Source organism: Chrysoperla carnea, chromosome 4 (genome assembly GCF_905475395.1).
Source record: "Chrysoperla carnea chromosome 4, inChrCarn1.1, whole genome shotgun sequence".
Lineage (NCBI taxonomy): Eukaryota > Metazoa > Arthropoda > Insecta > Neuroptera > Chrysopidae > Chrysoperla > Chrysoperla carnea.
In genome coordinates, this window is record NC_058340.1 from 23,929,969 (window position 1) to 23,947,954 (window position 17,986).

Sequence of the window (17,986 nt, forward strand, 5' to 3'; positions counted from 1 at the left end):
ATTAAAGTTTTATAAATATTCTTATATTCGTAGCTATCACATTAAAAAAAAAACTATATAAATATATCAAATTGTACCTTCCAAATATTCGCTATTCGCTAATGATAATCTCAATAGTATTAAATTTGTCTTGAGTTTTAATGAAAAAAAAAAAGATTTTTAATCAATTTTATTATTTTAATCGGCAGTAATAATTGCAATCATTTCTTTTACAGATCGTTTATTTGTATGCATAAAAGCTTTAGCCTCCCATAACATATTTACTAATTTTTCATCCGATTTTTCATCCATATTGACATCTTCAGATAATTGTGGTGAATATCGATAATATGGGACACCAATCATAGAACACCACCCTCTAGCACGATCTACCACACGTCCATCACTGCTTGTTGCCTAAAAATTATATAAGTTATGAAAGTATTAAACTCGCTTCGCAGTTATGTTTGATTATATATATATATTTTTTTCGATTATCTAGAGCCAAATGAAATAATATCACTCTTAAAGTATAACTGTAATTAGTTTCAAGATTATTAGCCCTCAATAATTCAGAAGAAATGGATGAAAATACCGTTTCTACTGTCATTATTTTAAGAAACCTCCCTAAGTAATAAAAATATGAGCTTTTAACCTTCCTTAATTTAAAACCTTTAAATTAAAAACTTTATCAATTCAAATTTTTTAACCTTTTTCTTAAGCACTTAACTTATCGAATTTCTGTTGTAAATTCTTCATTGACTAAACTAATTCCGAATTAACACAGTGCGAGTTGGCGTAGACAGTAGCTGCAAATCAGCAACTGATATGAGAACTACTAGCGAGCTTTACTTGGTAAAAAGTGAAAAAGTCACAAATTTTATCACTAATATAAGAACCAATTAAAATGTCTCCATACAAATACCATTTTGAATGTCCCGGTAATGAACTTTATTTCGTCGCCAATAGATGTCAGGAAGAGTCATATTTTGCAGTCAATGTTTCAGATTTTGATGAAGCCTAGCTAGATTGAGCTAAATTTTGGTGGCCCCAAAATCCCCTTGCATACTAATTTTCATGGAAATCGTTGGAACCGTTTCTGAGATTCTTGATATATATACAAGAATTTCTCGTTTAAATATATATACATATGTTCAATCGCCTTGTACTACCATATCACCCAACAGAAGCTCGTGCTCTTCTTACTAGGCTTAATGCCATTAACTGGCATATGTGAGTTTCATGCGAGTTGGGCTGCGAGTAACTGTCTAATCGCAAGGACAACTACTAAGAATTGTGTAAATCTGACATAACACAGTAATTTAAAAAAATTCTTACTTGATCAACAAGCAACGATCCAATTGCCGAAATACCAATAGCAAATTTAGCTGTATCCCAAATACTATCTGGTCTAAATAGATCTATTTCTTTATAATTTGTAACTGGTATCATACCAGTACCCAATGATACCACCACTGTAACTGGTTTTACTTCCTCTACGTGACCTGTTGCTTTCAATGCTAGGTTATATTCATGAATTTCGGTTAATGCATCCAACGTTGGATTATTTGCAATTAAACCGCCATCCAAAAATCGACCAAATGCTCTGAAAAATAATATTAAGTTTATTTTTGAGATAATTTCGATATTAAGAAATATGTAAATCTTGAAAATTATGATTAAGTGCAGAAACATTGGTGCTATGTGGACAATGAAAACGTTCTGGAAAGAAATTTAATTTTATAATTGTGGTACCCGTGGGTCATTAGTTAAATTTTGTCATTATCAGCGCCTTTAAATGACGGCGCCTGGTGCGTCACCACAAACCGACGTTCCCCTAAACACATTGGAAGGCCTAAAGCACGTCAAGTTCTTTTCTTCATATCATTTATTAAGTATTGATGCAAGAAATATTCAAACCTATTACTATTACATTAATTTTTAAGTCTAACTAAACGATATTCTAAAAGTGATTTCATACCGGAAATATGAAGGTGCTGCACCTGTAGCTCTAGCCGCTTGCCATAGATATTGATTTTCGGGTAATGGGGGCGTTTGAAATGGACCAGTTGGTGTAATATCCATTAATATACTAGGACTAGTATAATTTCTAAATAAATGTAAAGAAACAGGTTTTCGATCAGCCAACACACCCGTAATCATTAGTTTTGGATGTTTAATATCGGCCATAACAGTTTCGGTACCTAATGCTTCCTTTAATATACTCTCCAATTGTTCACTTGGATACGGTCTAGATCCAACAAATGCATACTCTTTCATACGAAAATATAAACATAGACATTCTTTTAAAGTTTTCCCAGTTGATAAAGCTAATGCTAAAATACCGCCTGTACTCGTACCCGCAATCCAATCAAAACAATGTTGTATCGGTTTTTGCACAATATTTTCCATTTCTAATAGTATTTGAACTAGAATTAATCCACGAATTCCACCACCATCTAAGCACAATAATCGTCCACCTTTAACTTTTTTTTCTTCCTTTTGTGCCGCAACTTCCATACCAGCTGTATCTAGCATTTGATCTAAAATTTCGCGAGATTCTTGTGTGTTAGGAGTTGGTGGGGGTATACCATGATAGCTTTCTCCAAATTTACACCCCTTTGTGCATCCAGTTACATCTTCTGAACAGCGTTCAGCACCAACAGCATGTAACAAGTATAAAATCTTATCACCTTGCGCATTTGAACCATGTGCTTGTGCATTCACACTGACTAAATGACGAGGACTTGCACCGGCATTATTTTTATACTCTAAATTTGCTCCAAAGACAATTAATGATTGTACAATGGGAATATTATTTTCTTTAATGGCAAGATGTAGAGCTGTGTTGCCTTCGTAGTCAGGAATATTTGGATCTGCATCACGACTCAATAAAGCAACAACACATTCTAAACGATTACGCATGACCATTACATGTAACGCTGTACGTCCTTCAAAGTTCAGTGCATTTATATTACAACCCATATCAACTAATGTTTCGATTACTTCACGTGAACACGACCAATGCAATGGGGTTCCACCAAATTTCATGTCTTGAATGTATAATTTATTTGGTGAATCTTGAATGAAATTGCCTAAATAAAATGAAAACAAATTATTTAATAAAAATTTAAAAAAAAAAAAGATACTTGTATATAGAAAAATACGCTAGTAAAATCTTCCTTATTTTAAGTCTAGAAGTCTCCGCTCCAGGTTGTTCCTACGTTAGTAACACTTTCAAAAACAGACATGACAGGGCTTCACGATGAGAATATGACATAAAAGTCTAGGTTATCAAAATATTCGTCTTCAAAATCAGAATACACTGTTTTGGTTAATCTTCTGTTCAAAGGACCATCTGATACCTTTTGCATCTAAAACGACACTCTGATGCTTAACGGAACTAATTTGTACAATTTACATGCCAGATTTTCTGATCATCTGTACGGCTAGTTTTCTTCGAAGCTCAATATCCCAATGTAACACAGAAAATTGCTTTTTGCATCGCAACTTAGATAATGTTCTCGCATTGGCCTTTACTAAGCTTGCATGTGTCATTATCAAGAATGAGTAACGATGACTAATATTGACATGTATTTCGCGGAAGGTGCTATTTGTTTTTTCAAGAAAAGAAAACTTCAAAGCATTATCTAATAGACTGGAACAATTTCTCTTAATTGTAAAAAACCGAATACCTGAGAGCATTCAGACTTCTCTACATATTTAGATTCTATAAAAGTTCTAAAAGAAATTGAGCAAACTCAGTGTACAGTCTGTTTCAAAACAAACGCACCAATCTATAAAAAAAACTCGATTTCGATTGTGTGTAATACTAATTAAAATAAGTTAGTTTTCCGAAACAGATTATATTTTAACCGAAATCTAATATTATATGGTAACAGTCATAATCTTTTAAAGCGCGACACATAATTACCCTCCTCATTCTTCCATAAAATTCCTGGCATAAACCTAAAACCTATTTATTATAAAATACTTACAAACATAACCAGGGGCATTTTCCACTTCTCGTTCACTTAAATTTGGCATATGTGAAGCAGATATATTTACATCAGCGCCAGCTAATAATAAAGCTTTCACACAATCTGGTTTATTTGCTAAACAAGCCATATGTAGTGGTGTATGTCCATTTTTATTACGCAAATTTAAACACCTTGGTGCATCTTGGCTAAGAGCCTAAATATAATAAAAATTCTTTAATAATTGATAATATGTTTTTAATAAAAATATATAAGAGGGGTACCACAAAAGGGTCCCGAGATCGTAGGATTGTCTGTGTCCTTCTTGAGAACAGCAGCCCAGAGAAAAAATCGAAGCTGTTCATAAAACACGTGACTCTAAATGTTGCTACCGAATTAGTCCTATGAAATTCTATGAAACTACTATGATTATAGAAAATTTTTAATTTAATTTTGTTTCATAATTATAGGAAAGATGATACAGAAGTATTTTATTTGGCCTAGATTTTCATAAAAATCATTTACTAAGGATAAATTCTTTTTAATAAAAATAATTTATTATAATTTATTTCGACATAAAGCATTTACGTATTTACGTCAGAGTGTAATCTCCTGATTACCCTCTGATATTTCCAAGTTTTGAAATTTATTCCCCCGTCATTTTCAACCTCTCCTCTTTCAACTTTACCCTCAAACTTTATTTATAAAAAAAAAAGGAGTTCTGGTTATCTGTCACTGCAGACGCGACCCGACATCTCTTATAAAATTGGAGCATAATGTGTCCTATCCAGACCTAAGTGGGGCGGATGATACACTCTTTTATCTTCTGACAGAACGTCAAAGGGCAAAGTCAAAATGAAATATCTAGCTTTTTCGTTCGACAAAAATGAGGAAATCAGCGTGAAACAAAAACACTTTTATCCTGTTAATTGAAAAATGCGGTTAGAATGGGACAGTGACTAAATGGATGAAAACAAACCAGATATGGTACAGGTTATTAGGGAATGATAGAAAAAAGCCATACTTTCAAGACTTCGTTCTAGCCTTTATTACTGGTATAAGTGGTTTAAACTTAATTAGCCCGAGGATGATATAATGATAGACTCTCTTTTCCCGTTTTTGGTTATAGAAGCCTGTATCGTCTCTTTATCGCTTAAGTTTATCCAAATTCTCTGTTTTTTAGAAAATGTATTTTATAAACAACAGCTTTACATTTACGTTAAATAATTAGTTTCATTCCTAAAACTATTATGCTTATTTTAAATTTTTAGTTTTACGTTCTTTTAAGATTTTTGGTAAAAATTGTTTACGTACCGATATAATTTCTTTAGTTGTGGTTGCAGCATAATGAAATACAGAGTTTCCATTGTGGTCTAAATGCTCCAAAGAACATTTTGATGCGACTAATAATTGAACTAATTTAATATTATTTGTTTGAACAGCAACTTGTAATGGTGACATTCCAGTTTGTGGATCTGAACTGTTTAAAAAACTATTCACTGTTGGATGAACGAATGCATCGTATAATGAAAAATGTGCCGCTAAATGTGCTAAACTCCAAGTATTATGTTCGTTCAGTATATCGCATATACTTTGAAGTCCTTTTAAAGTACACATCTAAAAATTTAATAAATATTATAGTAATAAATTAAAAAAAAAGCCTATACATACAACTAACACAGGCAAATGTTTGAATATCCTGTATATGTTGTAATTTATTGAGTTTACAAAAAATGAGCCAAGTATATATCGTACACGCATAAATTTAGGGTTCTGTTAAGTAAAAAAACGATATAAATAAATAGGTATAAAAATGCAATAAATAATTATATAATTTTGATCCTTAGGCGATTATTTCACGGGATTAAGCTCTCAAAATATTAAACTAAGCTCCTCTCCGCTAGAAGTATCATATTCGGAATAATTTTGGTTGAAAGTCTTTATCGAGTACTAGGATAGGTAGAAGAGCTCGGTCGCCATTAACAAGAAAGGCCTGATGTCAATTTTATCCAGTAACTTTAATCCAACAATAATCTAAACGAAGAGGTACGCTTGAAAAAGTGGGCACGCCCCAAAATTTTCAGCTAAGCGCCCGATCGAATACTACTATCGACTATTTTTCCAGATTTCTTAATCACCTCGTTTCAAATTTTGAAGGGGAAACAATTTGTGGAGTTCCGTATTTGACACTATGTTCATCTGAAGAGAAAATTCATTTGAAACATTTTATTCTTCTCTAAATAAGTTATCCAACAATATTTTATCAAATTCAAAAGATATTCAAATAAATTAATTTTTTTTTTAAAGGAATTTTATTTTTGAAAGTCTCTTCTTTATCTTTACGACTTAAATAGATAGATTTGCAAAACTTGGAACAGCCACTTTTAATCAGAAACACGCTGTTTAAATTCAGCTTGCTATTTCTTTTGTCATAGAGTTATTTTGATAGCGGGTAGACCAATTTGTGAAATTGATTAACTTTTTTATAAATATCTGTACCACGATTTTTTTCTATGATCAATATTTCTAACTTAAATAAAATTTAATATTTTAAATATACAGGATGTCCCTCGACTATTGGGTTTTGGACAAAAGTATTAAAGGAATTTTCGATTTAAAATTGTCCAAAGAATACGCTCTTAAGCTATGTCCATCGAGTCACGGGACACCATGTATATAGGATATAAAGATAAGGGTTTTCATCCTTCGTGGATTTACCTCCTTGGAAATCTCAATTAACGCCGGTACTTTGTCACGATAGGTCATAAAACGTTGTTCTGCCTCATCTTGTCTATCCGAACGATATAAACTAAAAAAAATAATTTTATAATAAAAATACAACGAAAAAAACTACGATGAAATCACAGTTATAGTTGGGTCATTCTATCATAGGTGTAATTTTTCATATAGAATAGCGCCACTGCAAAATTTTTAATCAAATTATTTTTATTGAAGCAACTCATTTGCAAAATAGCAACTCAATTTTTATCGTTTTAAAAGAGGTCAAGGAAAATATTGCAGTGTTTATATGGAATAGATTCTCTTCCCTGAACTTACAAAAACAAGTAAATTGAAATAGATAGTCAGCCATGGGGACTGTCGACGGAAGTAAAAACTTAAAACTTTCTAATTACTGTATTTTTTATTTTTTAATTAATTATAGTAATCAGAAGTTACCAAAGATCAGAATCATTTAGTTAATAATTATTTGTGTAGCTTTAATTATTGTTACACGAGTGTCGTTTCTTGATTGTATATTCTATAATAACATGTTGCTGATGCAAAACCATAAGTTTTTATCCTACCAAATATTATTTATTATGTATATATTCGTCTAACGTACTTATAGAAGTTTTCACTTCAAAAATATAGGCAATTTTATAAATTTTATCATTTTATAACTTGCCAAGGGGGAAACAAATTGACCAAGTGAAACGACTGCATCGCATTGTTTCGTCTTACCAACTTAACAAATAATAGTGGATTAACGGCTAGTATGTTTAGTATTAATAGCTTTAGTCGATATGTGTCTTTGAGCGCCACTGCGAAAATAGCGTCCTAATATTTTTGTATGTTTTAGCGGACTTAAATTCCCCAGGGTAGATACGTAAAAAGACGATACATAAATGAATTTCGAAAATTATTGAAAATAAAATAAATATTTCCTTTTTCCTTAAGTATACTTATTTAAATTCATAAGTTACATTAGGTCAGACTTGCTGTATTAGGGTAGGGCACACTTAAACCATAGAGTCCGTTAGTTTTGATACTGAAAAAGGTTTGGACTAACAGGAGGCGTGTTTTAACGTCAACGAACTTACGACAATTAGGATAAAACATCAATTTTTTAATTGCTGCCGCACATCATAGAAGTTACCTCTTGTAGAATGACCCAATTACTGGAAATACGGGAAACTCACAAGTTTAAATTGGCTCCCCTTTAAATTTCCTTATGAATTTTTGTATCCTCGGGAATAAAGACATCCCCATTGGAATTTTAAATCATTTATTTAAGCTAAGGTGTAATATTTGACCATAAAAAATATGCTAAGAAATATTTACAAACCTAAAAGCTTGATGTAAAGATTCGGTGCACGGTCGATGTAAAACAATCTCATATTTTCCTTTCTGTTTCTTCCCATCATTAGCTGGTTGATACAAGATAATTCCATCACCACGTAAATAAGTTGTGCGAGATGTGTATTGATCTGGGGTGACTTCAATGACTTTTGTCGGAGGAGGCTCAACACTCAAAATATTTCGTAAGACTGCATTCGCAACAGTAATACCAAACCAATTCATAATTTAAATACAAAAAACGACATTAATAATATTTATAAAATATAAATTTATAATAAAATATAAGTAATTATATAAATTTTGACAAACTTAATAGCATTCGTTACCTTAGTTTTAATCAACTTACAATTCATTTTTCGATGAAAAACTTAATTGGTAAACACGTTTATTTTAATTGATTTTTAAATTAATATGAACAAAAATTAATGGCAATAATTAAATATTTTTTAATACAAAGCATCAAAGTTTTGTTGCTGTTTAAATTTCTATTCTTTTCGGACTTTCGGAGTTGCGTACAGAACATATGATCGCAGAAAATATGTTATTATTATTGATTGAAAATATGTTAGAATATAAAAATTAGCTCATCAAGTTCAAGAACGCATTTTTAACCAATCGCGTAATAGTAGCCACTTGGACAACTCATGTAAGGTTATAATTCGGGGATTTCTTCTGTGTATGAAATGATTAATGAGCTACCGTGAGATAAAATTCCATAGTTCAATTATACGAAAAAGTATTTTAAAAAGTTCCACATTTTAAAAAGATTGACATATAAGGGTTACATTCAGACTTTCTGTCAATTTAAAGAAATGTTTACGATTGAACGGACACTATAAAAGAGGTGCATTCACATTCATTGTAAACAGAAAACGTATAAAACAAAAGAGCTATTGATATTGCGAAAAAAGACAACGTAGCTAAAAACGTCAGCGCTTAATTTTTATCACAGTTTTTTTGCGAAAATATGATATAGGTACTGTTTACCAAAAAATGTATAACCTCTGATTGCGTAAAGCTTAAATTTGTGAAAATCCCGAAAATCCATTATTCTACCAATTTTTTTTTAGAAAATTTAAATTTTTTACATCATTTCCAAAACTGTGAATATTACCATTATATTTAAAAAGATTTAAACTAATTTTTATCTTATAGAGCAAGATTTCTCTATAAGATAAAATTCATAATAATACAGTTTTGAAAATGGTTTAAAATGAGGTACAAACTAAAACATGATGATAATGACATTGCCTTTGCAGATCCGAACTGGCTGTGTATTAAATTACTTAGATGTCAAATTATTTTCTTCGATATAGGGAGCGTTATTATGATTTTCACTGATGCCCGAATTTTGTCTTGATAATTCAAATCCTATTACAACGAAACATTACAAATTTTGTCTTTACGATTCAAATGAACAACACCGTCTGCATAAAAGAAATTCACTATCACAGATGTCACTTGAGCAGGCATAAACAGAATAATGCTTGAATCGCGTTAAAACATAATAAAGGACATTCCACTGATCTCCTTATAATTGGATAGAGGATCCTAGCTATGTATTGAAATTAATCAAATTTGAAATATAAACTAGCGCCATCAAATGATTGGATAGAGCAAAAAATGAAACGGCGAAAGCGCATATTTAACAAAGATATACTTCGTATAAAATCGTAACACACATAGCCCCTCCCTACGACATCCTACTGAAACTCTCCACAGAGAAACTGGGCACCCCACAATCGGAACCTTCATCTAAATCATTTTGAAATCCTATTTCCAATAATCCCACAAAAATCCATTTCCGGAAATCAACGAAATGGGCCAATTTCACCCGTGTAAGTTGCTTTTCAGGAAACGATAACGAATGGCACATAATGTCGCTTACAACTGATTCGGTGTAATCTAAATTTTAAATATTTTTCTTTAAGGTCTAGTTTTAGGGACGGCTTATCCATCCAACTTAGGTTAGTTTTAGATATCAATGGTTCTTTTGGAAGCCTAAAGAACACTTCTGGCCTGGCTTACTTATTATTAACGACATATCCGATGAAGAAATCAATTGTTATCTCCACTAGTTTATTATTCAAATTTACTATGGATACTTATTATGGTTGTAAAAACTGTCAATTTTTTAATGTAGTTTGACATTTTCAATAAATTTAAATTAAATATTTAATAAATTTCTTTCAAAAATTTTGTTAAAATTATTTATTTATAAATTCGTGTTTTTCTTTTTGACACAATGGCCAAGGACGACTCTGGATATACTAATGGGTTTCGATTTTGGATGATCGCAATTGTACTTGTTATACTATTTGCATCAAAGATACGTTTTTTCAAGTCAATGGACTCATTGAATGATCCAATACTTGCAAGTAAACGAGAGGATAGTGTATCATCATTGGATGGCACAAGAGCCCATGTTCGTGAACGAATAAATCCTTATGTTAGTTATTGATGAATTTTAAATTTAGTTGTACAAATTTTTGTGTTTGTTTATTGTTTAAATTTTTTTTAAAGTATTTATTCTATTGGTGTTTTAAAGTGATCATATTAAAGCTTAAACACTTAAAATTTTATTTAAAATAATTTAAAAATGTTTATTCTTATTGTAATATGTATTTTTTTGATTTATACTATTAATTAAATTAATATAAACCTTATCTTCACTTATTGTTTTAAAATTTATTTATGAAGACGAAAAGTTTTTCTTTTAAAGAAAAAATATGAAAAAACTTAAGTTGTGAGTTTTGACAATGGTTCGTTTCCTTTGATCACCAATATAATATAATAATAATATTAAAGGGGGTTTAACCTCCGTTTTTATGACATACGCCTTATCACAGAAGCCATCCACATCATTATTTGTGATCACCAGTAATTAAATAATAATTCTGAAGTCAGTTACATCTTCGGATATTTTTTATCATAACTAAAAATTTGTCCAGGCGAATTTATTAGGTAGTTTGACTAAACTGACCAGGAACGTTATTAGCGAATTATCTCAGAGATTGAAAAAATTACACATTTTTCTTAGAATCGAATGTTGCATTTTTATTTTTTCAAGAATTTTTATTCCGAAAATTAAGCCTAAATGTCTAGAGAAAAAATCACAAAAATTTTTTTATGCTTCAAACTGATCAAAAAATACAAAAATATTTTTTATTTTGAAAGAATTCAAAATTTTGTTCTTTAAACTGTACTTAATTACCACGCTTAGTTTATAGCAGATTAAGCATTCGCCCTAGTTTTAGAGAGGCCTGATTTTTAAATCCGCTGTTTTGCGAAATTTGAATTTTTGGCTTATTAATTAATCAATTTCACGATCCAGACCATTTAGCACTTAATAAGCACCTAATAGACCTTTTCATCTTAAAAAGTGATTACCTTTTATTTCGGGCAGTTTGTTAAAAAAACTAATGAAATAAAATTAATAAGAAATAAATTGTATCTTTGTCCAACTTATTACTGTCTGTCCGAAACAATAATGAATCGTAATTAAAATGAAAACGTGTCTATGTGTTTCGAGCTGATGCATTCTCTGTGCGCAACAGTAAATATAAAAAGTTTAATGAAAACTATTAAAGATTTTCTAAAATATAAGAAGACCCTTTGTATTTTATTCGTCATTTCGCTCACAGCTCACTACGTAGTGAATAGATTTATTTGACTCTCAGTTTAATTTATCTATCAATAGATAATTTTTCATAGTTAGTGAAATTCCAATAAGAAATAAAAAAAATATAAGACTAATTTTTATTATTTTTTTATATCAGACTTTTTGTTAGATCAATTGACAATATTTTGCATATAAATATTTATAGTAAATAACAATAAAATAATTATAATAAAATATATATAAAAACGACTTAAGTTTATGTGCATATAATAACGAGAGGAGCATAACTAGATGTACAGTTGCAATGACAAATTTCTTAGACCAGAAAATTGAATAAATTTTTTGTCATTGCCATAATTATACGTTACTAAATCATTGTGTAAGACTTTTTTAAATTGAAATAAGAATTAAATTTCTAATACAACTGTATATCTACTTACGCCCCGCTCTGTATGTATAATTTTTTTGTTTTTTAATATCATTTTGTATCCTATCAAGTATAAAAAATATAAATTAAAATATATTAACAACAGATTTTTTTTTTAAACTTGTAGTTACGCCACCTAGCAAGGGCAAGAAGATATTAACAAGACATTAATTTTGATGGTTTTATTCAAAAGCAAAAACATTGGAAATGATCTGAATCTTTAGTTAATCCTTGCGTATCCTTACCAGGGACTGAAGTAGCTACTACAGGTTAAAAAAAAGTCCGATTAGCAAATTGTTAGAAATATATCCAAATTTAATGATGTTTTATAAAAATTCTGTAATAAAATAATTGATCGATAATTGATATTTTTAAGATATGTAAATTTTAGCGTAAAAAAATATTCTTTTTAAAATTTTGATGTACTTATTGTGGATGGTTCTTAATTCAATCTTAACATGTACCATATATAGATCTTATTAATATCGTAGTTGTATTAGTTCAAATTCAACAGAATAAATCAGTTTTGGTATTGATGCAATTATTTTAAGTTTTGAATGCAGGACTACTGGTTGTTTGATATCTTTTAAGGTAGTTTGTCACCTAAATCACTTAAATCCCACATTTTTTTTGTATTTATTTGAAAGATTATACTTAAATATATTCATAGAAACAAAAACAGTGAAATGGTTCACGAAATATTCGTAATTAAAGTTATGCAAAAATATAAGGGGTCTTATGAGTTTCCTTATTCAATAACTCCGAAAATCGAGGGTCTATAAAAATATTATCGGGCTTTTATCTCTTTTGGCTACCGAAAACATTAGAACGCATTGTGCGAGCAAATTTCAAATTAAAAAAATTCCTTAGATTCTATATAACGCGTTTATGTATCATAATTAAATGCCAACAAATATTAATAATATACATTATAAGTTTAATCCATAATCAAAATAATATATAAATTAAAATTACTTTGCCTTTTGTTTAGTCAACTCATTTTTTAAAAATGTTTTTAGGATTTTTAATTATTTTTAACGTGTATTAAATTTTATTAATAAAATATTACATTGTATTATTTGATTATGATTTTTTTGTATCATTAGTTGTAACAAATAAATTCAAAAATGATTGCTGATTTGACTAAGTAATTTTGGTATCAAACTATCTTAATCAGAATATATTTTAATAAATTAAAAAAAAAAACACTGAATCTTATTTTTAAATAATAGACCTTTTAATAAACATTTTCAAATGAAAAGTCATTATGTTAAGAATATCCACGATAAATACCTTGATAATAATTAATTTTATACCATAAATATAAAACTTAGGCTTAAAGTATTCATTACCCGTTCTTAGGAAATAAAGAAATCTTATTTAAATACAGATGGGTAAAATTTTCTTGCGCTTTAGACGGGTAAACATTTTTTTGTAGTTTTCTTTTTGGGTGCAATTCAAGAAGTTTTCATGAAAGTAGGATCGACAAAGAGATCGAGGCCATGCAAAAGTTTCTACGAACAATTTTTCAGCAATATTGAGTTTATGAAATACGCCGACCTTTAAATATCAAATTGGGTCCTCTCGAGTTTTTTCGAGTTTTTGATAGCCTTGAAATTATAGCCACGTGGAGAACCTTGCTGAAAAATCAGATGTGAAAAGCTCTTATGTCCCAATCCAAATCTTCAGTCGTTCATACTTTTTGAACTTTGTATTTTTGATTTAATGGGTCCGGATCTATCATCCCTTAAGCCGTTGAATTTAAGGAAAACGTAAGTTTAAAAAAATTATTGTCTTGATTATCAGTTTAAGTGACTTTTTTTCATGAAATTTGATTTTAATAAACTATAAATTTTCCTATTTCTGGAAGAAGAACTATGAATATCGATTTTCTTAAGATAATAATTACAAATTGTATTTAGAATAGAATACTGTTTCACTTCGTAAATATTTTTGGACGTTTTATAAACTTTACTATATAAAATTATTTATAATAACTCAACAATTTGTTTTTAGGCAAAATGTAAGATTGGAAGGTATATCTTTTACACTTTTGTGCATTTTTTCTTTCAGTTGTTGCATATAAAAATAGATTTTATACAATTTAAAAATAAAAAAACGGCGATCATTTAATATTTTTGCGATTTAAAAAATAATTTGTGTATAAATTGTATGGAAAATTGGCTCTCTCCAAATGAACGGTTTCAACAAATTTTCAATAAAATTTCCTTAATAACTATAACTAACAAAATATAGTAACAAAAATGTTTATATTATGCAAGTCTCAATGGTTTTCTTGACAGCATCACGCGCATATGGTATGTATGATAAAGAGTACCATGTCATTGCTAAAAATTGAATTATTATAAACAGTAATGCTAACCCTGCTTTACCCAACTGAAAAAAATAAAAATAAACACGAATTAATAATTAAATAATATAGCTTTTTAATTTAATAAAGTAGGCCTTGGTTTTTGATGGACCCAAAAGTATCAAAAGTTTATTTTACTATTAGATAGATATTCTCTAAGAAATTGCCTAAAATCGAACCAAAAAATAGTTTTTCAGATAGGATTTTTGTATATCTCTAAAAACACAAGTTTTTTGTTTCGGAATTTGATAAACTTGAAAGCTATGGTATCAAACGAAATCCTTTATGAATTTTGGGGAAAGGTTCGGCCCAAGAACATATATATACATAAAGACGTGAAATTTGAGTGGAGAAGGTAGCAGGAATAAAAGGCGCCTATCTGGGCGAAGTCTAGTCTTCAGTCGCTGCGTACTTTGTACTGCGCATCAGGCTGTCTTTTGTTTGAAATATTTTGTCTTTTATTTTTAATCAATCGAAAGTTACTGAAAACAATTTCAATTGTTTGCGCAGTACAAAGTATGCAATGACCGAAGACTAGACCCCGTCTAGATAAGTGCCGTAAATTCAGCCACGGGCGCTTATTTCTCAGCATAGGAGGTTTCACGTCCTCATATTATATATATGTTCTTGATTCGGCAGTCTCTCGAGAACTACTCATCCAGTCACTAATTACATGAACTGGGTTTTTGTGTTTTTGGATCTTTACCTCATATAGATATTTCAAAATTAGAGATAACAAAATTTTAATTTCTCTATTTTTAAGTTTTTGTGATTTGATTAAAAATAAAATTATCTAACTGCCAACTTCTTCATTCATTTCTAACTGAAAATTAAATCGATTTCAATTTGAAGATCGATTCAGATTTTTTTTTAAATCCCTAAAACATATTAGCAAAAATGCCGAACAGCTAGTCTCGAAATAATTAGAGGCCATTCTAGGAATATTTTGAATTTTAGGTGATTAAAAAAGAATCGATTATCATATAAACGAAAGAGCAATTTAACTTACCACTATCGCTGAAAATAATGTCATCGCAAATGCGATTATAACGATAATTGTTGCAATGGCTCGAGTTGGTGCAAACATCCGTTTGACTTGATTGAAAGGTCCCATTAAAAAACACGTACTAAGCATTGATACAATGTTGCCCAATGTATAAAATATTGCAAATGTAGGTAATCCTCTTTGTAAAAATAATGCAAATGATCCCAAAAGTGATAATAATATTCCAATAATAAAACATGCAATGAATCCTTTTATTCGTGTTGACCAACTTAAGGTACTTGCATCATTCAGCTAAAACAAAAGAGAATTTCATTTTAAATTTAACCAAAACAGATAAGGAAAGGTTTGGTTTCGTGTTGAAATATTGGCCTGCCAATTTCTTTTTATTTGTTCAAATTTTTAGAACTATTCAATATTTTTCAAAATGAATCGTTTTACTGACCTTGTAAGAATAGCGGGTAAAATGATCCCATTGCGTTTTTTACCAAACACTGGTAAAATAATCTAAATCAACACATTCAAGACCCATCACATTATGGGTGATAGTTTTATCTATTATAATTTTATACACAAAATAGGGATCATTTTAACCAATTTAAGGGGATCATTTTACCCGTAACCACATGTTTGAAAATCGTCATTTTTGACCTTAAAATTTATTAAACGCCTATCAAAATGTGTTATAATATTATTAAAAGTCAACAGAACCCAGGAGTTAAACAACTTTACGTTGAAATTTGTCTTACCAAAAATCTAAAGCAGTAAAATTAATATTTTTGTTACGAAACATCAAATAGCTTAATATCACCATAAGAGTCTTTGTTCAACAATTAAGTTAATCACGTGGAAGCCATATATATCGATAAACATAGTAGGCTTTAATGTTTCACTTAAAACAACGAGGGATGATTATGTAGCACTTACCCCTACTTATATTTATTGTGAGTCGAAAGTTTCAAGTTTCAAAACACTTTAAGGCGTTTCAAAGAAAATGTATTTATTCGTTGCGATATTGCCTGTATAAAAGCTTTATATGTGCGTACAAAAAACTTTTTGGGAGTTTATTAAACTTGATATATTATTTGTAATTTTACCATAACCATACATGAAGACCGTTATTTCGTGATCTCGCAAATTACTCTGTATCTGTCAAATGAACTGAATTTTTGTATTCTTTGGAATATTATTCTAAAATAAAATCCCAAAAATCTTATAAGTATCGCTGATATCGAACACAAAATTAACTATCAATCAATAAGAAAAGGTGCATTTTAACTATTTTCCACAACTTTTGTGGAAATCGACCATTTCAAGGAACATTTCGAAATCGGTTTATGGTCATAAATTCAACAGAAACTTATCGTAAGTTAAAATTAAAAATATCAAAAAACACTTAACACTTAACGATTAATAATCATAATTTAGCAATTAATAAATTTTTATAGATTATTCTATTGTCCTGTCTGCTACGTGGGTAATTCGTTAATCCACGAAAAATATGATATTTAAAACAAGAAAACAAGTTTTATATTTTCACACTTTGTATCAAATAGGAATAAAACTAAATATAACATAACAATAGAACATTCCACAAAATTCGTATATTATATTTTTTGAAAAATTACTTGTGAAAATATTCCACTTTCTTCATCGGGTTGATCATCACCACTTAAAACTCTTCGTAATTTATCCATTTTCTTCTAAAAAAATCATAAAATTAAACCATATGGCAACATATTTGTATATTGATATTATTATTTGACATTTTTAAAATGCTTACATGTGATTTTCATGCAATTGAAAATAATTTTTCAACGTTAATTTATTTTAAATTAAACTGTAAGTAAAAATAACTTAAAACTGTCATGTATGCAACAGGTTAATACGATTTTAAAAAAGTGGGAGAAAGTCACACATATACAAGTTAATGAATCAACGTAGCGTTATTCTTTTTCAATAATATAAGTTAAAGTGAGATCAAACTATATTCCCTATCTACACACACGCATTTGATATACATTTGATTATGTTTTTCTAGTTTTTCTTTTTTTTTTTTTACATTAATGAAATTTTCTTAATTAATTACTTCTATTTTCGTCCGTCCATTTCTTTATTTTCGTCTTATTATTTATTTTTGTTTTATATTATACTGAACATTATATTATTCAATTTCTATAAAGATTAATAAAAGAGGATTTCCAGTCAGGGAAAATTTCGTAAATGGATAATTAATAATAATTACAATACCTAAAATCACTCAGGTATACAGATTTACCCCGAGCAATGTACATTCTAAAAATAAATACGTGGGAATTTACGCTTTAAGGTTGTTAAATTTGTTACTAGTTTATTATACCGGGTGCTTTCTTTATAACTAGAGTTATCTATCGATATGTGGTCAAAATTAGAAAAATAGACCTTTTCATTTTAAAAAGTGATTATCTTTTGTTTCGGACAGTTTGTTAAAAAAATTATGTGATCAAATGAATAACAAATATCTTGTATCATCGTCTAACTTATTACT

General features: G+C 29.3%; 2 protein-coding genes across 2 annotated transcripts; both read right to left on the reverse strand.

Moving 5' to 3' along the window:
* Positions 1–58: 58 nt before the first annotated feature.
* On the reverse strand, positions 59–8,803 carry LOC123299375 (85/88 kDa calcium-independent phospholipase A2). The gene is made up of 8 exons (XM_044881756.1): positions 8,383–8,803; positions 8,023–8,224; positions 6,675–6,765; positions 5,271–5,573; positions 3,978–4,173; positions 1,961–3,074; positions 1,318–1,585; positions 59–396 (listed from the first exon to the last, which is right to left on the reverse strand). The coding sequence occupies exons 1-8, from the start codon at positions 8,387–8,389 to the stop codon at positions 178–180; spliced, it is 2,400 nt and encodes a 799-aa protein (XP_044737691.1). The 5' UTR covers positions 8,390–8,803; the 3' UTR covers positions 59–177.
* A 5,405-nt stretch (positions 8,804–14,208) lies between these two features.
* On the reverse strand, positions 14,209–17,368 carry LOC123297824 (vesicle transport protein SFT2B). The gene is made up of 4 exons (XM_044879618.1): positions 17,243–17,368; positions 17,088–17,162; positions 15,466–15,753; positions 14,209–14,482 (listed from the first exon to the last, which is right to left on the reverse strand). Exons 2-4 carry the CDS (start codon positions 17,154–17,156, stop codon positions 14,354–14,356), a joined length of 486 nt encoding a protein of 161 aa, XP_044735553.1. The 5' UTR covers positions 17,157–17,162; positions 17,243–17,368; the 3' UTR covers positions 14,209–14,353.
* Positions 17,369–17,986: the final 618 nt, after the last annotated feature.

Excerpts from the sequence above, each read along its gene's own strand:
- LOC123297824 (XM_044879618.1), bottom strand. The coding sequence starts at position 17,156 with ATGGATAAATTACGAAGAGTTTTAAGTGGTGATGATCAACCCGATGAA. Across the intron at positions 15,754-17,087 it reads AAAGTGGAATATTTTCACAA|CTGAATGATGCAAGTACCTT; the intron begins GTAATTTTTCAA and ends CTTTTGTTTTAG. Across the intron at positions 14,483-15,465 it reads CATTATTTTCAGCGATAGTG|TTGGGTAAAGCAGGGTTAGC; the intron begins GTAAGTTAAATT and ends TATTTTTTTCAG.
- LOC123299375 (XM_044881756.1), bottom strand. Across the intron at positions 6,766-8,022 it reads TCTTTACATCAAGCTTTTAG|TTTATATCGTTCGGATAGAC; the intron begins GTTTGTAAATAT and ends TATTTTTTTTAG. Across the intron at positions 397-1,317 it reads GATCGTTGCTTGTTGATCAA|GCAACAAGCAGTGATGGACG; the intron begins GTAAGAATTTTT and ends TATAATTTTTAG.